The sequence below is a fragment of the Plectropomus leopardus genome, chromosome 12, assembly GCF_026936395.1.
Source record: "Plectropomus leopardus strain MGB_pleo_1.0 chromosome 12, ASM2693639v1, whole genome shotgun sequence".
Lineage (NCBI taxonomy): Eukaryota > Metazoa > Chordata > Actinopteri > Perciformes > Serranidae > Plectropomus > Plectropomus leopardus.
In genome coordinates, this window is record NC_142187.1 from 10,307,532 (window position 1) to 10,330,157 (window position 22,626).

Genomic DNA, 22,626 nt, shown 5'->3' on the forward strand with positions numbered 1-22,626 from the left:
TTAGGCCTACTTTTTCTTGTTGTTGTTGTTGTTGTTGTTGTTGTTGTTGTTGTTGTTGTTGTTTGAAACATGTATATTGTCTCTATATTTAGATCTGGGGCTATTTATTAAACATACAGGGCTAAAACCTCAGATGCCTTCTGACGACTCAAATGCATTTCAATCAAATCTGAATTAAATCTGTATCAGTTGACAAACAATGGTGTGTTCTTGTGTATGTGTGTTCATTTTTAGATTTAAATGTCCTCACAGTTATGGAGAGATAAGAAACATTCCCGGGTGATTATAATAAAGGATATTGCTGTCCATGGGGGCCTTTATAGTAGATTTGGGATATGTTTTGATCAGAATCTTTGATTTATGGAGTTAATTCATTACATATTAGGGATGCTGCTAAAGAGGTGTGCATATATTTGTGCCTCAAGAGATGCTGTAGTGGTAACTGTCATTGGTCAAATTTCAGATGGTGGGCTCATTAAGAAGACTGTAACCCAACTCACCAAGTGTTTTGCTTTGATTTGATTCCTAATAAAGGCAGTCTGGTAAGAATTGTTTTACCTTGTCAGAAGTGGCTTCATGCAAATTAATGGAATTGAAAACATGCAATTAAAAAAATGTGATAAATCACAATAAACTATTGGAATTCTATGATTAATTGTGATTTTAAAAAATCAGTAATTTGACAGCCCTCGTGATAACGTATACATAGATTTGTGGATTTCACAATTTTGGATTTCCATGTTTATTTGGCTTTATTTATTATGGAGTCCCAAAGTTAAAATGAAGTCAGTCCCCGTAGACCACAATGTTAAAGTGCCCAACTTAACAGCAGATATAAACATGTTTGCAGCCTGGTACAAAAATCGTTTTTTGGTCTCTACAGCTTATTTCAGCAGAGGCTCATTTAAACCCCACATGATGGTGAGAGTCAAAATACAGTATAAATTAACTTATTTTTTACTCATTCTGACACAGTCAGCTCTCTCCTGATTCCTTCACACTTTCTGGATGGCTTTTTTAGAATAATTTAAGTCACCTTCATTAGCCAGTGTCTGTGTTTTCACTTAGTTGGCTTATTATCCAGAAGGTTGTGTTTTTTTGGTTTTTGACTTTCAGTTTACTGTGTTTCTCCTCTCCTGTGTTCCCTTGTTTGTCCATCTGCACACCTGCCCTGCATCAGCCTCGTTAGTCCTTCCCTGCTGCTCAGTTTCTCTCAACCAATCAGCTCCCTGCATCTTCTTCTGCCTCATCACCTCATTCCCCTCATCTGAGCCCTTTTCTCCACCTGCACTTCACACCCTCATCAGTCTAGTTTGTATTTAGGTCCTGGTTTTCAGTTCAGTCTTTGTTGAATCCTTGTTTTGTTTGTGTGATTTTCCACTGAAGAAAGAGTAATGTGTTTGAGTTCCAGCAGACTGCCATCTCCTGCATTTGGTTCCACCTGCTCTGAAGCTAATTAAAAGTTTTTGCTTAGTGAAAGCAATTCTAACGACTGACCACTTTTTAAGTCATTCTGTGGCTCACATTCTAAATGTTCGAGCATACTGACAAGCAGGTCTTATATCAAAAACCAGCTTGACATATCCCCAGTACATGTGGGATTTTATAACAATGAAATTAAATTTTAGACATAAATCTTCAAAACATTTTGTGCACATGGAGTATTAAAACATGTATCCACCAGCCCCACCATTCATGTCCATAGTTGCATCTTGTGGAGGCATAATGTTAATTTTTGTGGATGCATGTGACCAACACTTAAAAGGAACACAGGATACACAGGGTAGCCATCATGTTGGTGCAAATGCACACACTATAGGAGCAAGTACACTCATGTCAAATGACCACACCTGAATGTGGAGTGCAAAGCTTACTGCTATAATCCTACTCCTGGCTGCATCTCACTGCTGTCTTCAGTTTTGTGACTTTGCATCCTGACCCAATGAATTGTGCAATTAGGGATAGTAGCACAAATTTCCAGACTGCCAAATGTCAGAAGTACTGTAGCTGTATAAAGTGAGCGTGGGAAAAAGTTTAAAACTTGCCTTGAATACAAGTTTCAGGCACACTCTAATTAAAGCTTTGTTCATGGTGTTCACGGGATTTCAGACATAGTGAGGTGTGACATGAATACAATTTTAACAGGAAGTCTGCTTGAGATGCCAATAGAATTGCACAAATCATAACTAAAATTGCTGCAGCAGAATGAACAAATGAAAATAAAGTCAGTCTGATGGGATTTTGTCAATAAGGACAATATTATCAGAGACCAACTAGCTTCAAAAAATACATTTTTGGATCACCATTCAAGCTAGCAGAACACTGAACAGTAGGTCAGCCACTCTGCTGGTGGAAGTCTCTAGTGCACAATGCTCTGTGGACCCTGGTAATGCAGTCAGACCGCAGAAATATAGCGTTTTCTGCTTTATGAGCTTAGTTATATAGTTGGTTGGTGACAGGGCAGCAATAGATCAGCGACAGGGGGCTTAGTTGGTGGTGAAAGCAAGACCTTGCACCTTCTTATTTTATCAGATTTGCTTTTAAAATATTAGCCCAGTAGAGCCTGCAGGTCCTTGGGTAGTGGTCTTTCAGTAGTGCCAAAAGTGAGAACCAAAACATACTGTGAGGCAGCTTTTTATCATTATGGCCCCGTCTGTGGAACAGTTTGCCCGAGTTTCTTTAAACTAGTATAACATTTTATTCTTTTATATAGTTATTTATTCAGTTAATAAGGTTTATTTATTTTGTATTAGCTTTATACTCTCTTTTTATTGTTATTCTTATTCTTCCATCATACCTCCAGTGTTTCCTCATATGAGACAGTGTTTCCTCGGTCGTTAATTCCTGTTGTTATCTAGTTCATTAATGTAGATTTAGATTAATGTTTTAACCTTATGCAGGGTGAGGGGTGGATAGTGGGGTGGCGGGTCAATTTTTCTTTTATGTGAGGTTAATCTGTCTGTTTGTAAAGCACTTGTTTTGTTTTTTGTATTAAAAGTGCTACATAAATAAAGTTTGATTGATTGATTGATACTGGTCCCAGGATAAGTCAAAGGCAAAATTCATTTGCAATAGCCAGGTTTCAACCTTTGGAGGTGCATATTTATAACACAATATGTAGAATTTTAATACATTGCACTCAAATGTCAAGCGTTAGACCTGAATCAATCAATAACACAACTAATTGCGTATTCATATTGTTTTTCAACAGGAAAAAAGTCATTTTGGGGTTTAGTTTCATTAAGTCTAATTTTCAATTCAATTTGATTTTTAAAGCCCCTTATCACAAATCACAATTTGACTCAGAAGGCTTTACAGTATATGACATCCCTCACAGCAACTGAGGAAAAACTCCCAAAAAAAACCTTTAAATGGGAAACAAAGTGGTAGAAATGGTAATTGAATATGATGCATTAACATTACCATATTTTTAGACAGATTGTTAAAGTGATTTAATTAATACTGAACTGTCATTATGACTTATTCTGGTTTGTTATTTTTACTGAAGAAAAAAATTTTTCTTAAGGCAAAATAACATTTTACAGTTACTGTTAAGTTTCTTGGCAAAATTTGAGCTTTCTGTTGCAATAGTGTGTGTTGAACAGCAGAGGTCCTCCTCGACTGCCACAGTCAATCACTGTTGATGTTGTTAGGTAGTAGGTTTATTTTACTGCTTGTAGGCGGTTAGTCTCTAGGTGGAAATTTCCACTCCAGCCAGCGGACCAAAGGCCATGAAGATGTTTGAGAGGCAGCAAAATAAAACATTAAAGAGCCTCCCACACTGATATTTTGGGCTCCAGAGGAGAAAAATTATAAATGCAGGGGATTAAGAGGTTTATTAGAGGTTAGGTAAATACTTCTGAAAAATGAATTGTGCTTTTTTTTAACAGCAGTTTAATTGATCCATAACACAGCAAAGTCCCCCATGCATTTGGAATTTTCATATTTGCTTGAATGTAATAAATATCAGGTTTGATCCAGCTGACTGAAACAAGGTGAACAGTCTGCAAAAATATGTGATCAAAATTTCATATGTCAGTTAAAACTGAGAATTATCAAGAAGAAGAAGCAAAAAATCAAGAGAAGAAGCAGAATATTAAAGAGATAAAATGCTTCAGTGCTGGAGAGCAACGAGGTCTTCTCTTCATAAACAGCAGTTTCAAGGTTTCCCTCAGAGGCAATCTCCCTTTCAACAATCTGCTCATCACTTTCTCTCTCTCTGAATGAGAGTATGTGTTTGTGCAGTGTGTGATAACAAAGGAAGCCAAATCCGTGTTTGTGGCGCAAGTTGTCATTGTGAGAAAAAACAATTTATATCTTTCCATGCAGAGAGTTTATGTGCATGTATGAGAGGGAGAGACACATGATTTGAGGCAAAAAAAATAATAAGTAAGTAAAAATCAGCTTTAATAAAGACACAGAACTAAATCTACTTTTATCACCGTCAATCCCATCGAGGTCAATGCCATATTGCCAGGGGTTGCTATGGAAACTATTTATTCTTCATGCGCACCCCCATTTAAAAAGTAATTTCATCTAACAGGCTCCTGAAATCTCAGTTTCCTTTTTGTCCCGTTCAGTTAGATACAAAGCAACTGAAGACATTTAGCAAAGAGGAGCCAACATTTATTGGCAAAGAACCAAAATAAAACCCAAAGTTTGCGTCTCGACTTTGCACAATCTGTGACCTGTCAAGACTGGAGGAAATAACCATCCTGACAAACAAGTTATGGACAAACTTCCTCTCCTGTCACCTTGAGCTACAATGACTTACAAACATCAACAAAAAAAAGAAGCCATACACCTCCACAAACAAGATAATTAAATAAGCCAGGGGAGTAAATATGTGCAGGCTGTGGTTGCACTGGGGCCCATGAGGTGAGCTGAATCCAAACAAAGAACAGGCCCCCGCAAGTAATTTAGACGGCCATGTTAGAAATATGCTGGTGTTCAAAGAGGAGTGATTAAAAAATATGAGTTAAATTTTAGTAAGTGGTGCTATTGCTTTATATATCCTCAAAAAGTCAAACCCATCTCCATCATATCTTTTCTTTTCTTCCGTTCTTTTTTTTTTTTGTCAGTAGCATTTCATAACAAAATTGTATGCTCATTCTTCATAAACTATAAAATCCATAAACCTGGGGGGAAGAACTATTCAATTAAATGATACATTTCTTGCTTTCTATGTTATTTTTGTATATGCAATTATGATTGCTGGGTAATGGGCACTGTGAGATATTTTTCTGTCAATCACTATCCCTATAAAATCACCTCAAATTAGTAAAAGGTGCAGTCATTCACTCTTCTTAATTGCCAATAATCTGAATGGATAGTTGAACTTAAAGGTCCAGTGTGTCGGATTTAGGGAGGTATATATTTGCATAAATTGAACACAATGTTCATAATTACGTTGTCATTAGTTTATAAACACTTGAAAGTAGCGATTGTGGTTTTTTTTGTTACCTTAGAATGAGCAGTTGACATTTACATACAGAGCGGGTCGTCTTCTACGGAGTCTGCCAAGTTTGTTTTAGCAGTAGCCCAGAGCGGACAAATCAAACACTGGCTCTCTATTGGGGCATTTGCATTTTTGCATCAGTCACTGCAGTTCTCTCCAGGCTTGGCACAAAGAAGTTTCAGTCTGTTGCAACTTGCATCTTCACCACTAGATGTCACTAATTCCTTCACACTGGACATTTAAACTCATGTTACTTGTGATGTTTTTATCCTATACATCAATATTTCACAATGGGAGACTTTAAACTTCAGTGTTTAGGCGTTAACAAACAATACAGGGTGTACTGGACAAATCGTTTGTGCAGTTATGGTACACTGAGTTCCAATGTGCTTTCACAAGATTCGCTTGTCTCGAAAAGACATACTGCACCCCTGCCTCAGGCAACACATGGCTGCACAGCTACATGGAAACAGCTAATGGTATGCAGTAACAACATTATACTTTAGCCCTGATATTAGCTGTGTGTATACTGCGCATATCATGGCTGTGGCCTCATTTCTAGAATCAGTCAGAATCAGAAGTACATTTACATATACAAGAAATATGACTCAGTGTTTCAGTGCAAAACAGTTAACATAAAGGAGAGAATAAAAATAGTGAATTTAAATAGAATATAAAATAAAATACAAATATATATATTTCTATGAGAGTATTCACTAAAAACTTCACAAGAGCCTTGGCATAATTAGTACTTTGTGAGAGAGTGATGGAGTGAATGAAGTGGCGAGGCGTTGCTGTGGGGTTTTTCAAACTTTCTTTGTTTTTTCAAGTTGAGCATCACAAGCAGAGTGCTATCTAGCTCTGTTATATTGGAGAGAAGGCAGACATCTCTATGGTCAATATTCCCAGCACTTAGCAACTCGCAATCAACAATCGCAAAAAACAATCCCAAAAAACAATCGAGATTGATGGAGGAGATAATTAAAATATGTATTTTTTATTTAGGGGTGAACTATCTCTTTAATGTTATTTCTCTGGGAAGGTGTAGTTAGAGACAAATATAATGACAACATTTTTATCACCCTAAATCTTTACCTGCAGCTATGACATAGGAGAACATTCTGCCCCTTCAAAATAAATGATTTTTTAAATCAAAACATTTTAAAACAAAACTTCATCTTCTTTTGTCATTTTTATTTCTTTTGATACAAGACATTGAAGTAGCTCTTACCACCAGACAGAGGTAGCAAGTTTGTTTTGTGCACCCTTAACTGCACCTGCATGAAAAGTTGGACTTGAAGAGGAGGAAGTTGGATGAGCAATAAGTCACAATCTGTGTCACATTTGAATATTTTATTAGATAAACAAAAATAGTTTGGGTTTTACAATTAAAACAAGGAAGTACACTGAGAGGAGAACACCTGGTAACCGCTTGATACGGCAAGAAAAAATACATGCAGAGAAATTCAACTCAGCTGATATCAAAGAAAACTTGATTTTATTACCACGTGCCTTTTTCATAGAATTTCCCCGAAAGGCCATTCCTCTGTAAGTGCAAACCATGACAGGTCATTTGGTTGGTACATGACAAGACAACCACAGGATGAATCATGCTGTTGTCATTGAGCTAAACAGTAGTTAAATTCCTAACTGTTACTTTAAGAGCTTTGGCAGCCATGACAGACGGTCTGTTATCTTTCAATAAAATATATTCAGTGGAACGAACTCAACGACTACATGGACAGAAAAAGAAAAAGCAAGCCGTTTCAAAATCACCAGAAACATTAACACATGATATATTATTGTTAAAATAATATGTCTTTACATTAAAAAAGAAAAAGAAAAAGAAAAATTGGCATCACCCTTTAAACAGAGCATTTTAATAACTAGCCATAATCAAATACAGTTTTATACCACAATGGATATCCATCATTTGAAAAACAAAACTGATGTTTGCATTGACAATAAAGCACAACACTTATTCTTAGAGCTAAGAGTCATTTTAAGTTGCTGGTTTACAAACTTTGGGGTTTTCCATATATAATATAGAATTTGTAGCATGTTTACAGCTTTTCGCTTTCGTTGTAGAATATATAAACCCGTGGAGTGAAATTCTTTAAATAAACGTAATAGAATATGAATTCTGCTAGAATCCACACAGACACTTTGGTACTTTCTGTGCTTTGACTTAAGAGCACTTGTGCTCTGTCATTTCAAATATTACAATCAACTTTACTTTAGTGATGAGAAATAACTTGCTAACCAAGTTCTGATTCAGTAAACGTCGCTTCACGTCGGCTTGAAATCAATTTTGCGGGTCTGCGCATAAACTCCCAAACATAAAAGGACTTTTATCTTGAATTCTTCTCGTTCTCTTTGACTAAATCGACAACTTCCTCACAAAACTGAAAACAGATTGACGAAATCCAGGAAGTCACTTCTTGACAAAAAGGCTTAAAGATATTACGTTTTCACATGAAGGAATGCATGAAAAAGCCAAAAACAGAAGCGTAAATGATGCAGGTGACATCAAGTAAACACGGTTGAGTTGCCTTGTTGCAGCTGGTGGTGGATCCGCGAAGCTTTGCGTGCACCTCGTCTGACCTCAGAGAAACTTGCTGGTAGCGGGACCTGGCTGACCCCGTCATTTTTTTTCGTAATCTCTGTACTTGGACGGCACATTTTCAGGAAGCACCTTTATTTCCTCTTCCTGTTCCTCTTCTACCACTGGCTCTCATTGGCTGGCTTCGCCCGTGCACCGAAGCAAACTGCAAGCACAGTGTGTACGACACTTGAGTCTTCACATGCAAAGAGCACAAGATAAGAAACAAGAGCAAAACTGGCGAGCTCGAGCTGTTCGAATTCCCTGGGACACCTCTGAATTCAGCATAAACCAGGCCTGAGTGAGCAGAGACACCAAGACGGTCAAAGCAGTTTTTGTTCCAGAGTCTTTTCTTTTTTTTTTTGTTTTGCTGTAGCACTTTGTAAACGGCACTGTCTTCAGCTCCTCACCACACACTGCCCCTGCTACTCAGCTTTGTGGCAGTAAATGTCCTTCAGTGCTTTCAGCTCTTCAATCAGGGTCTTGTTTTGGTTTTCCAACACGGCCACGCGGTTTTCCAGACATTTGACGTATTCTTTCTTTTTCCTGCGGCACTCACGAGCTGCCTCCCTGGAGAGGAAAAGAAAGGGAAAATATGTTTGAGTTGCTTGATGAAAATTTAGGCTCCAGACTAAATGCAAGCTATGCACAATCCAAGGGAGCACATGTTTCTAAGAACGTCAAGTTCTGTTTTAAAAGTGCTTCCACATTAATGTCTAAATTTTCCTAGATAGTCAATCATTTACCTGCTGCAGCATTTTCCTTTCAATCATGAACAATCAGGGGGCACAGACACATTTGCATATCTATAAAAGGAGCATGCTGCAGCTGTGACCTTTGCAATACTTGTGACTTGTCACTTTGGCAACCCAAAAAAGTGCTAACTTCACCCTTCAGACAGCCTGTCCAGGCTTTTCCATTTCACAGAGCCCTGGTTGAGACTCTTCATTTCAGAGCATGAATTTGAAAATCATATAAATCATGTTTGTAGGTGTCAACTTGTTGTTGCTTCTAATAGCATCTCTTGCTGCTATTTTTTAAATTATATCCAATTATTCTCCCTCCATCTCTTGGCACCACCTCCTACCTGTTTTTCATCAGTCGGACCTCCCTCTTGCGGGTGACCTCTTCAGCATGCTGCTGTGGGGGGTTCTGCATAGTGCCCGGGGACGCAGCCATCACGATGCTCTGAGCCAGGCCCGAGTTGGGCGAACGCAGCTGGTAAGCCGGTATATCTCCTGTGGCAGCTATAGGGGAGGATGGACAAAAGCATTAGACCTTTCTTTTGAATTTTACTCATCATCTATTTGATCACATAGTGTGATTCTTTGCATTTTCACCTTAAAGGTCCAGTATATAGGATTAAGGGGGATAAAATAACAGAAATGGAATATGTTTTCTTAAGCGTAATAATCACCATAAAATAAGAACTGTTGTGTTTTCATTACCTTAGAATGATCCGTTCATCTAGCTATCAACATAGAGAGCAAGTCCTTGTTTATAGAAATCCCATGTTGCAGCGCCGTGTTTCTACAGAATCTCAGTCAAACAGTCAAACCAAACACTGGCTCTAGATAGGACCATTCACATTTTCACATCAGCCACCATAATTAGCAGCCTTTCCGCTACATGAACGCCAGAAAACACTGATTTCTTTTTTTTTTGACATGAAACTGCTTTATTCAGTGTTTTACTGGTTTAAATCACTGTGTCCATTTGTTTTGGAGAGGAAGAAATCTCTGTGGATAATAAGGCTCCTGCTAAAATCCAAGAGGAGCACGTATTAGCAGGTGCTAGGCTAGCAGCCCTTCACTGACATGCCAAAAAAACCTCCAAGAGTGACTGATTTGTAAGTTGAATGTGATTTATTCACTCTTTTTACTGGTTTAAATAAAAAAAATACACACTGGACCTTTAGAAGTGCAGTAAACCTGACTGATTTAGAGGATGTTAGACAGCAACCTTAGCCAAGAATGCTTATCCACTCTCCTTCCTGCCTTAAAAGATGAATTTCCTGTGATCAGTACTGTCCTTGTGAAAAGGTATTTGTTCTTAAATGACCTGACTTGTCGAGAAAAAAAAAGTTCCACTTGTGTCTCTGTCTGCTGTTGTTATCATGAAGGTGCACAATACAACGGTGCAGAGTGAGCTGATCAAAATGAACGGTTATTTTGTATCTTATACAACTTGTTACAGGGCAGCAACTAAGAGCTTTGGAATACATGTATTTATTTGTAAAATAAAATCCACGTCAAAATCCTAAAGCCTTTGGGACATGACTTAGACTGCAGTTCCTCTAATGGCCACTAGATGCTGGCTCAAAAACAAAATAAGTCAGCCTGGACATCCTTACCTTTTAGTGTTTTGTTTTGTTTTTGTTCCACGTGTTGAGATCTTTACGTAGCACAGTAGGTGTCAGGAGTACATGAGTGGACAAATTAATAATTTCTGATCTTGAATGACTTCAACTGTGCACACGAATGAGTAATTCATGATCAAGGATTAGTCTCAAGTGGCTGAAACTTAAGCTGCTAGTTTTTCTGGCTACTCCTGTCAGTTAGGGACTGTTTAACAGTTGTAAATGTGTTTATCTTCTGTCAAGTCAGTAGATAATGTACCTTTTGTAATTGCAACTTATGTCAATGTCAACTTTTAAAAAATCATTTTATTATTTGAGATTTAACTTTACATTTTTTCTCATTTTGCAAACAGGAATAAGGTGGTTGCTTTATTACTGTTACTGTATATAGATATAAATAAATGAGTAGGTTAATAAAAATGGTTATCATTATGATCTGTTAGTTAATGCACCTATCATTTATTTAAGAGAACAAATTCATGGTATATACATGGTAAATTTCCTCCTCAGACCTGTCATGGGCATTAGCAGGTTACTTCACTTGTGTGTGTGTGTGTGTGTGTGCCTGAGGTTTTTGGTGTGTTTACCCCCATGTGAACCACTGTGTGCTACTCATGACCAGCAGTTTATTGCATTTCTCATTAAAAGTGACACTGCTTCTGGAAAAAAAAGCAGCTTTGAGGATGCGGTTTATGTGCTGTTTGAGTTGACTCATCAATTAGATGACTCAACTGTTAACTGCTCTGCCTGCTGTCTCTCACCATTTCAGTTTCTCTTCTTCACTTTGTTCCTGAGAAGTTTCTGTCTTCTCCCTTCCAGTCCACACACACACACACACACACACACTCATTCAAAAAGAGACACAGCAGGTGTGAACACACACACACACACACACACACACACACACACACACACACACACACACACACACACACACGCACACACACAGAGCGTCTCTCTCTTTCTCTGTCATTGTGATAACAGAGTGACTCGCGTTGTGCTGACGTCAGTGTGTGCGTCTCACTCGCCCGTTTTGCATTCTCTCTTCCCTGCCTGGCCTCTGTTCCAGGAAACTGGAGTGACGTCAAACAGACAACTATCTTGCCCCCCCTGCTGCCACCCGCCCCTTTACCCCCCACCTTTGCTTTTCTGCCTGACAGCCAGTGGAGTGGTTCAGAGAGCAGACTTTTGGTATATGTGTAAGTGAGTGTGTGTGTGTGTGTGTGTGTGTGTGTGTGTGTGTGTGTGTGTGTGTGTGTGTTTAAACAGCGGGATACAGACTGACAGGAACATATCGTTGCCGATAACCCAACAATCTTTTTTTTTTCTTTTTTTACAGCACAACCCTGAACTGTCATAGAGCTTTTCCTGTGGTGAAATAGAAAAGGGAGCTGTCCAATCTCTGGCATGTTTCTTCCCTAATTTCACAATGCAAGAAGTAAAAGTGATTCAGAAGTATTTCAGAAACATTTCTCTGTAGGAAAAAGTTTTGCTCTCGCAGTTGAATAAATAAAGATTTGCTCTGACATTTGAAAAAAAAAAAATCTCTAAATACCACATGTTCTTATTCACTCTGCTCATTTGCAGGTGTAACCTTGAAAATACTTAAAATCCTTGCTGAAAAACACAGCACACAACATTATGCAATACATGCACACATATCTCAAAGAGTCAAAGAAAAGTTCTGGACTTCTGGACATAGCACATGAAAAAAATATGTATGAGAGAGAAACTCTACCTGACTCAGTCTCATCCCCAGTCACAGCCATCTCTTGTTTCCAATAATCCAGCACCACGGCAGCAAAACACCTCAACACAGAAACACTCTTCTACCCTTATTCCTTCTTGCTCTACTAGAACCTCTCTTTCTCCCTCTCAGCTCTCTCAGCATCAGAGTGGTCACTCGTCAACTTTGCAGCCCGATTACAATTACAGGCATTGACATCACAATGACATCACTCCTGCCCGCTGAAGTCAGTAAAACACCCTGGATTAGAGTTCCTCCCACCCTCCCCCCCAACAGCGGATCAGACGGTGAAGTAGAGAGAAACACAATGTGAGCTGGGCAGGCAGAGAGAGAGGGAGGGAGGGAAAGAGAGAAGGAGGGGGGAGTTGGTAGTGGAGGGGTTGTATTTTTAGCACTAGTGACGCAACTACAGAGACGCTCGACAAACAAGAGGATATTGTGTCCCAAGTGGCTGCCGTGCAAACTGTTGCGCACCCTGATTGGAGTAATTTTGTGAGTCTTAAAAGGCATGAGAAGGGATGGTGGAGAGAATAAAGATAATTGAGGTTTCACATTATTTAAAGTGATCACAACAACTCATAATTCTACAGCATGATGGTGATTTAACAGAGCCTGTTAAAAGATTTTATTTGCTGTTAAATAAACACTTGGCTGTCTGATGGGCCTTCACTGGTGAAAATTATCTGCCATGATATAGGACAGGAAGTGATGCTTTTTGCACTTCCAGTAACAGCAATCCAATTTTCTTAATTTGCAGAAAAATATAGAGGTAGTTTGCAAGGTGGATCATAACCAAAATTTACTTTAAATTCACAGTTAAGAAAAAATAAACGGTGATGACAGCAAGTCTTGTGTGTGATTTATCCTGGCTTTATGTGAGTAGAGGAAAGTCTAATTTATGCAATGTAAAATGTCATAGTGGTAAGCTAATATCATTAGCCTATTGTGTATGCGGGGAAAACGTGTCTAGTGTGAGATAATTGTTTTGTTTGCGAACCTTATGAGTTATAAAGGAGCCAAATTATGTAGCGTTGTTAAATGTTGCTGTTGTTCCCGGCTTCAATTTGAGTGGACGAAAACTCAGCTAGCTGCTAGGCTTATTTATGCAATACAAAATGTCATATTCTTATGCTAGAAATGTTAGCATGTTGTATTTGTGGGGAAAACATATCTAGCAAAAGAGAACTGTTTTGTCAATAAATATTGCTCGGGCAAACTGTCAGCTGCCAAGGGTTTGCAAGGGTATTTATGTTCTTGATACTGTATGCTAATTTGTTCACATTTTATGTGTATATAGCATTTTGATTTTAAATCTAGTTTTATTCCAATGCTTCATTTTATTTAGGTTCTCTTACTTCAGCATTCAGGGAGTCCAAATGACATCCATTTCAACAAAGTCATACTTTTAGGGATTAAGATAGTTTATCCACACTAATGTCCAAGAACAGAGGTTATGTCGCACCATAAAACAAAGAAAGTCTCACCAAGAAAGGTTAACTGTTGGATAAACCATCCCAAAACCAAAATCGCAATGAAATAAACCCCACTCTTTCCAAAACATAGCCAAAGACAAGGTGGATAACATGTTAACAGGCGAATGGTGTGAAATATTTTTCTCTGTGGTCTCTATCTTTTCATATTGTCCTTGAGATGTTGCCCTGTAATTACACAGTCAACTTATGTGGCTGCCCATCACTCAGCTATTAGATAACTGTGTCACAGTCTCCAAGAAAGCAATTCTCACCTGCACTCTGATGGTGACAGCTCACAAGTATGAGTCACTGGTTCGTAAAACCTGCCTCCATTATTTAATCTGTGATGGTATTACTCAAACAGCATCAATTAAATCTCAATAATCCAATAAATATTCTGATAAAACAGGCTTAAAGCATCAGTTTTATTCAAGAGCTTCCTTCAAAGAGAGTCACCTGACATTAAGAGCACCTGTTCTCAAAAATGATTCATGCTGATACGAATGTATACTTTGTCATTTGTTTTGTGTGTGTGTGTGTGTGTGTGTGTGTGTGTGTGTGTGTGTGTGTGTGTGTGTGTGTGCATCTTGCACATTTTCTTTAACACAATCCCACAATTTCTTCTACATCTTAATCCCATGGCTTCAATTGAGGATTATCATGTTAAATGTGATTTACACAGACTGTTATCTTATAAACCTCAATTTATGCTATGTCACTATTGAAATGAGTGTTATTCCCTTGAATCTCTTCCGTGTTCCTTTGCAACGCAATTCCAAATTTTCTTGTGGACAAGCACACATTAAATTTCAAAATCGAATCTTACCTTGGACGAGCACCTGTCCTCCCTGTATGTAGAGTTGCTGTGGGGAGTCTCCGGGTTGAGCTGCACACTGCAGGATTGTGGCTCCGGGCTGCGGGTTGGGAGAGCTGGCCACCGTCAAGGTCTGGGCCCCCTGCAGGGCTTCAACTCCAGGGCTAGTCAACTGGATGGCTCTCCCCTGAGTAATCGCAACTGTGTGGGGTCAAAGTTCAGTGATAACTAGGCTGCAGTGTAAATGAAATGGAAGTTTGTTATATCAGGTATTTAAAATTTGGAAAGCAAAGGTTTCATCATGTTTCTCAACGAAAATGTAAGGTTACTGACAGCTGAAGCACTTGCAAGGCTTCATTAGACATGGCACTGTCATGGTTGAATCTTCAGTAAATACAAAAAACTCAGTTGGAACATAAACGTAGTAAATTTAAGTCAGCGGTCTAAAACTGTGTACACAAAGACTTTATGAAAAAGGTAAACTGCAACACCCAAGGAGCATTGCAGCAGCACTTTTTTTTATTATAATGCTTAAAATGAAATTCCTGCAGAGATTATTTACAGCAAATGCAGCAGCTATGATGCTGTTTTCTGTTCCTGATTTACAGAAGAAAGCTTTTTGAATATGATTGGATTTGTGCTTCTGGTTGTTCTCCATGGCAACAGCACTGAGGCACCTGGGTACTGTTGTATTTTAAGCCATTTATATTTATTATATCAATGTTGTGATAGGACACTAGATATTGTATGAGATTTTGGATATTGTATGTGTTGTCTTTTCCTGGTTATGAACACTGCATATAAATGCTACTCTACACAAAAAATAAATAAATATTTTATGAAAGCACCAATAGTCAACCTGTAATATCATCATGTTATCAAGTTATTTGGTCAAAATATGTTGTTTGAAGTTCTCCATATTGCCCAGCCTTAATAACATGTGACTTTACCCACAGTTGCAACGATCTAATGAACTAAAAATACAACCCTCTGTAAAACAGTAGACTGTGAGGGTGGATAAACTACAAACTCCATATGCAGAAGATGGCTCAATTTCGGCTCATATCCCTGTAGATGTGTGTACTGACTATATTGTCCTGAGCTGGTCTGATAGATGGAGGTCGGCACTGATGCTGAGACAGCACTGGAGACCGGCACCTCCTCCTCCGTCTTCTCCTCATCAATTTTTGGAATTGCTGGCGAATCTGATGAAAGCTCGTTGAGTATTTTTCTGCAGGAAAAGAGAGTTCCTTAACATGATTCCATACAGGCAGTTCAACATTATCTGACTCAACACACTTTACACTGTTTATTTTGCTCATCTAATGTAGACGTCTTCTCACCGATAAGACGGACGCCTGGAGAGAAGTTCCCGTCTCTTCTGGGTGTCCGTGACTGACTCGTCATCCTCCAGCTCAGCTACAGTGGCAATCTGTCTCAAAAAAAGCAGGATTGGAAAGTGGTGAGTAATCTTCAATATTGTTTTTTTATGGTAACATCTCTGGTGTTAAATGTTGGCACTGAGGGGGTGCTGCTTTCTGTACATAGACTTTAGTGAGTAAACTTGTGTGTTTGATACAACAAAATGTGAATGACAAGAATGATGTCAAAGAAGGGATTAGAGCAGCGTTTTTATTATCTTTAAACCCAACACAACATGTCAACACTTGAGAGCGCTATATACCGTGTAATTATTTGTGAATGTGTGAGTAAACGCCCTGCTTTCTCCAGGCATAGTTTCATGGTGGCATGAATAAACAGGTTTACATTTTCATTATGTTGGAATAATAACAAACATGAATTTGACCTGGTTATATGTCATCAATCAGTTGCTTTTATGACTCACACTGGTGAGTAATGGTTGTGTGTTATTAACACAAAGGGTGCCTTGGCCCAGTTAGAGGACAATGTCTGTGCAGGACAAAGGACAAGTCTGATTTATGCCAGGCTAAACAAAAGCATATCCATGTCCATTTATTAATAATAATTGGAATGAAAGTTACTCATGCTTGTTAGGCTTACACTAGAAAAGCAGAATAATGTCAAAGTATAGAAATAAGTTTTGGCTGTTGCACACACAATATTCAGTCCTGAATGTGCCTCCAGATGTTTGGAGACAACAACAGGCTCAATCAGAACTGTGCTTTAAGAATCACTGACACTGGATATTATTTTCCAGGACAATGTGATAATTACTGTGAAAGTTCAGCTACAATAAAGTCAAACTTGTTATTGATGAAGCTCCCTGATATGATGTAACAGGGTACTTTGAAATCATTTCACTAAACCACTTTGTGGCTGACATCTGCTGTTTCACTTCGCAGCTCACGGCTTTGATCTCCTTCCTGACCAATTTCTCCGTAAAGAGACTTTTCATGAAATGACAAAGTAACCTGCACTTTGCAAATCTAGCTGCACATGTGACAAAAATCTGCTGCAACGTGTTATCTGATCAAATGTGAGGGGGAGCGTTATTTCGATTCCTATCTACAAACTGCTTTGTTCATGTACTGAAAATGCTGAAACATCTGCATCTACACTACATTATTCAGTGAAAACTTAATGTAAAGTGTGAAGTGTTTTTGTAGAAAATTATGAAGTCACATTGAAGTTGACCTTACACTTTTGAATATAAATTGTAATCATTTTATTTATATATGCTATTAAGCATTGTGAAATGTTGTCATAATCAGTGTATGAATTCTTGAGTTATGGCAAAAAACATGTTTCATGAGGTCACTGACTTTCTACCTTCAACCACCAATTACCAATCAGTTAACTTTTGAGTCTAAGTGGAGGTTTGTGCCAAATTTAAGGAAACTCTTAAAGCTGTTCTTGAGATATTATGTTCTCGAGAATGAGATGGATGCAAGGCCACACTGACCTTGACCTTTGACCACCAAAATCTAATCAGTTCATTGTTGAGTCCAGGTGGACATTTGTGCCAAATTTAAAGAAATTCCCCTCATGATGCCTCTGGTGGGCTATCACCTACACAGGGGCATAAAAATCCCAATGCAACTTTGGCCAGCGTTTGGACAGCTTCACCCCACGGGTCAGTGTTGTCTGACGTGCCAACAGTTTGTGGAGCTGTCGTCCTGCCCAGACGCAAAAACAACATCTCCTGAATGTGAAGGTTGATGAGCTTAAACTCAGCACCTAACCGCTCACAATCCTATTAACAGATACACTGCATTAGAGCACAAGCACTGCAGAGTAGCTCCTACACATGGCACCTAAATCGTCATTCACTGACTCACCAGCTCTGACATCACCACTCCATTTTTCTTTACAATAGAGAACCTGACACTTGTTCCTTTGCTTGAAACTTGTTGTTGAGACTTGGCTTGGAGTTGTGTTATATATGGTTGGGCATCATTAGGTTTTAATTATGGATATTGCCTGTCAGTACTGATATTTATCAGTACTCTCCCCATTATTTGGTGCCAAAAATAAAGACATGACATGAAAAAATTCAACAGTTGTTACATCAGGGTTAATGGTTATGGTCATATCCCTACAGGTGATAATATTAACAACCATACTCAATACAAAATTAGTTAGCTCTGGTTGTCATGACAGCTCATACTGGTGCATTATTTAATTGTCTTATAAACACCAGAATGCGCTCTGGCACAAACAAGGCACAATTAAAGTGGACTTAAATGGTGCATTGATTTATATGAAAATAGAACGCTCCTTCTCTTTAAACATTATCATTTTAGTGTAGAGCGTTTAATTGGATTTATAAACAAACCCTTTGTCTGTGGGATTATTTAGGAACATAAATTAAAAGTGCTTAAAACAGATTCTAGCTTTGTCCTAAGTAAATAACTACTGACTTATTTTTATATCGATAACGAGCTGGCATCTTAGTTTGGCAAATCCCACCAGGCTGCACTGAGGACGAAAATGCAGCAGCTGCTTTGCTAAAGCAGTCAAACTGGCAGCACTGTTTCAGATGTGTTGAGGTGAGGTTGTTGGTGTTACCCCCTGTGCATGCAATTACATTTTTACATGTTGCATTTAAATTAGTTTTCATTTAATTTTGTAAAGTGAGCACACAGTTAGCAACATTTCGCTCTGTCAGCCATGACTGGAGAGCGCAGAATGTAAACACACACTTATACAATGTCAAACGCAACTGCCTAACGCCAGCAGCTTCATCACTGAGAGGGGATCATTAGGGATCTGAAAATGTCAGCCTTGTTGCAATGAAATAAGGTTACATAAATAACAAAAGCAGCACAGTTTGTCCAGGAGCTTATCAACATTTCAGTACTGACCAGTCAGGAGGTGGAAGCAATTTAGTACTAGTTTGCAATACTCACCACTAATCTTGAATGACTTGAGACTTGCTATGGCAGAAAAAAATACATGACTTAGTCATTTCAGTTCATTTCAGCTACTGACTTGACCATGAAGTTTGACTCAAAATCACCTTGAATGACTGGAGACTTGCTCTGACAGACCAGAGACTTGGCTTAGAGTTGACTGAAAATACTTGAAACTTGACCTGGACTTATCTTCAGTTACTTGAGATTTGACCTGACAGACTTGAGACTTGGCTTAGATCTGACATAAAAGACCTGAGACTTGGTCTCACAACTTGAAAGACTTAAGACCTAACCTGGACTTGTCCTCAGTTACTTGAGACTTGAGCTGACAGACTACAGACTTGACATTTGACGTGAAAGACTTGCTTGCTCTAACTTGAAAGACTTGATACCTGACCTGGAGTTGTCTTTTCTGACTTAAACCTTAAACTGGAATTGTCTTGAATCACTTGAATATTGCTATGACAAAATTAAAACTCAACTTGGGCTCGTCTTGAATGACTTGAAGATTAATTCAGACACCAAAAAACTTGAAAGCAGTACTCTTTGATTATGGTATTTTAATGCATACTCCCTGTAGTCAAAATGTGTTGTTAATATCCAGTATCGAAACAGACCAGCCTGGTCTCATTTGTATAAAAGAAGCTGACACTTAATATGAGTGTGAATCCTGGCAGAGACCGTCGCATGCTCTCACCTGCACAGTCTGGACTTGTGGTGACTGTATGACGGAGGTCTGAGGGGCCTGGATGACCCCTTGAACCTGCACAGTCTGACCATCACACAACTGGACAACAGTCACGCCAGGAGACCCTGCTGACACCTGCAGGTACGAAATAAGACAATCCCACCAGAGGAACATTATGTGTGGTGTAAAAGAAGATTAAACTAATAATTCAGTCAACATTTTCATGGATTGTAATGTCTATAAATACCCAAGTAATGCCTTTCTGTCAGTTTCAATCACTTTATAACAAAGTGTGTGTTAGCACCTGAGGAGGGGCTGCAGGAGATGGACTGTCTTCGCTGTGGTTCTCCTCTCCGTCTGTCACTGAGTCATTAAAATTGTTGTCAAGCTGAGGTGAAACTGAAGAATCCATGGTCAGTCACTAGACAGACACAAAACGGACACACAAGCATATTTTTAATAGTGCTGACAAAGGCTTTTATTGTGGTTTCTTCTCTAGTACTAATATCACAAATCTCTTGTAGTTCCTTCTCCGGTACCAGTATCAAGAATCTCAAACACATGATTGTCTTTTCATGTGATACCAGACTTGCTTCTCTTAGGACTAATTATACACACACTGTAAAAAGAAACTGTTTTAACTGAGAGCGAAAAAAGCAAGTGTCTGGGCTGCCTTAAAATTTTAAGTTGACTGAAAATGAGAAGACAAGTTGAGGTAATTTTGTAATGATTCAACTTGTCTTCTTAAATTCAGTCAACTTGAGCATTTAAGGTAGCACAGACACTAGATTTTTTAAGTGAAAAGAAATAGTTTCTTTTTACAGTGCAGTACTTTCTCTTTGTTACACAAGATCTCACCCTCCTTCAAAAAGGAGTTTGTTCTTGACCATGAGAAACCTTTTATAACATGCAATTAACTTGGATTTTCTTTATTTCTGAGCTGTTTACCACCGCAACATAAAAAACAAAACATAAAAGTATTGCAAGGGAATGAAAACCTTTACACAAAACTGTTTTTGGTACAGTTCAACACAGTGAACACACATCCAATTCAGAACAGGAGACCCTATACTTTGCTCAGAAGTCAGAATGATGTGTCTTTTTTGCAAAGAAAAAGGGCAAAACAGCTAAGGAGAAAAGATGTGAAGACATTAATTTAACTGTAGAAAATGTGTTTTTATGAAAAAACTTTACCTTCAGACATCCTCTTGAACCAGAGATTATAAACAACAGAGATCATTAAGTTTGGAGGCTGACAGTTACCAAGATCGGACTGATGTCAACAGCCATTGTCAGAGATTGAGGTTCAAATAATACATCCAAAATGTTCACATCAGGGACCCTCATGTTCAACTACAGGGCCCCTGTTTGATAAAGATCGGTTTCAAGCACTAACTCAAGTTAATGTTTTCTACAATCTGCTACTCAATCGTCTAATTAGAAAGTGTTATATCAGTGCAAACATGCAATCAGAGAGATTAAAATTATATTAAAGCCTAATCAAAGAAATACAGACCCTGGAAATGCTCAGTTGCAAACTTTAAGAAGGTTTATTGCAAATGACAGTTAGCACATTTTCGTTTTCTGTAGCCTAAATGTAAACCTCCAACATGTACACAATTTCCACTTCTTGTTTTATTGGCATGTTTCAAGTGGCGCAAAGCACACTATGAATTATCAAGTTTAACAATCTCAATGCTCAAAACAAATATCTTAACGGCAAATATGACTTCCGTTTTTTCTAATATTACAATAAAAATATCTGTAGTCTATATGAGCTCCCCTCCGATCCATTTCTAAACTTGATTTCAAAGATGTAACGCTTTATTATCGCAAAAAATCTAAGAAAATACATTTAAGAGAAATTTCTAAAATAAAGAAGCAATAGTGCATTTTAATATGGAATATTTTATTTTGAAGAGACACCTCTCGCTCAAACTTCCGATACCATTTCACTCCGTCTGACATGACGCAGCTCTGCAGACTTACAGAGAGGAGCTGCTACCAGCGGAGCTAACTGAGAGCCGTTTTTGCTCCGTGTTGATCGGCTAATACATCAGCCTGTTCGCAGAGCAAAGTTTTAATGAAAAGTTTATCACCGCAGACGTGTTTGCACATTGCCCCTCGACTCTGCCCGCCCGGCGCTGAGCAAAAATGTGACAGCTTTGCTGTGACTTACCGAAGTTTTACGTAGTCTGACTCGTCACTAATTACAGTATGGGTGGACGGCCTGTGCCTTCGCTCACGTAGTCTCACGTCAGCGCTGATGATGCTGTGCCAAAAATGTCGACCGACGAGTCAGTTTAACGTCGAAGAGTGCATAGGTGGAGTGAGATCATTCACTCCCACCTACTTCCGAGTTCGCTATGCACGGCGTAAACGGCCAGCGGACAAAGTCTTGTGAGAATTTCAAATGGACGGCAAATGAGAGTTTTAACACCGCACAGCACAAAACATTTCAATATATGGTGTAATGATTGAAAGACCCTCTAATAACTCTTCTGTGTTGGACCAAGCCACATTGTTTACACAGCCACCGAATAAGCCTAAAGAAAGTTCAACTCGACTGCAAAATGTGTGCCTATCACAAGAAGTGGACGGATTTCACTTTGCAATAGCAACAGAAAATATATACCTGAATGCTAAATCAAATTCAGTTAAATACACGTCTTGTCTAAAAAAAACTAAACTTAGGACATAGCCCAACACATTAACAATTCATTTCAATTCAAACAAGGAAACATGACTCAAATTTGCAATAATGTAATCTGACTTGCAATTTTTATATCATTTGGGGATGCTTTAAAGTGTTTTTCTATGGTGAGTCACATGTTTACAGACTAGAGTAATGTTGCCATCTACTGGAGGATAAAAGCAACAACACTAAAAAATGGGGGGGCATACAATATGATCAATTTATTCTAACACTCAGACTTACATAGTGTTTATACTGAAGCATTTCCTTCAACAGATAAATGGAAAGCTTATAAATGTAGAATAAGTCTAAATCTTCATATTAGTGTCATTAGCAGCAGTAGGCACTTAAGAGTGCAAAGTTAACAAAAAATGTTCAAATTTCACAAGTATGTTTATGTGCGTGACTGTGTCAGCCCTGCGATGGTCTGGCGAACTGTCCAGGGTGTACCCCA

General features: G+C 38.5%; 1 protein-coding gene across 2 annotated transcripts; it reads right to left on the reverse strand.

Moving 5' to 3' along the window:
* Nucleotides 1-6,796: 6,796 nt before the first annotated feature.
* Nucleotides 6,797-21,796, reverse strand: crema (cAMP responsive element modulator a). Of its 2 annotated transcripts, XM_042497211.2 has the most exons (8): nucleotides 21,657-21,796; nucleotides 19,782-19,898; nucleotides 19,487-19,612; nucleotides 15,796-15,884; nucleotides 15,541-15,683; nucleotides 14,465-14,653; nucleotides 9,148-9,307; nucleotides 6,797-8,630 (listed from the first exon to the last, which is right to left on the reverse strand). In XM_042497211.2, exons 2-8 carry the CDS (start codon nucleotides 19,887-19,889, stop codon nucleotides 8,486-8,488), a joined length of 960 nt encoding a protein of 319 aa, XP_042353145.2. In that variant the 5' UTR covers nucleotides 19,890-19,898; nucleotides 21,657-21,796; the 3' UTR covers nucleotides 6,797-8,485. The 2 variants fall into 2 exon arrangements, with proteins under 2 accessions (XP_042353145.2, XP_087941293.1); XM_088085167.1 differs by lacking the exons at nucleotides 14,465-14,653; nucleotides 15,541-15,683; nucleotides 15,796-15,884; ... (1 more) ...; nucleotides 19,782-19,898; nucleotides 21,657-21,796 and adding an exon at nucleotides 12,158-12,391.
* Between the last annotated feature and the right edge of the window lie 830 nt (nucleotides 21,797-22,626).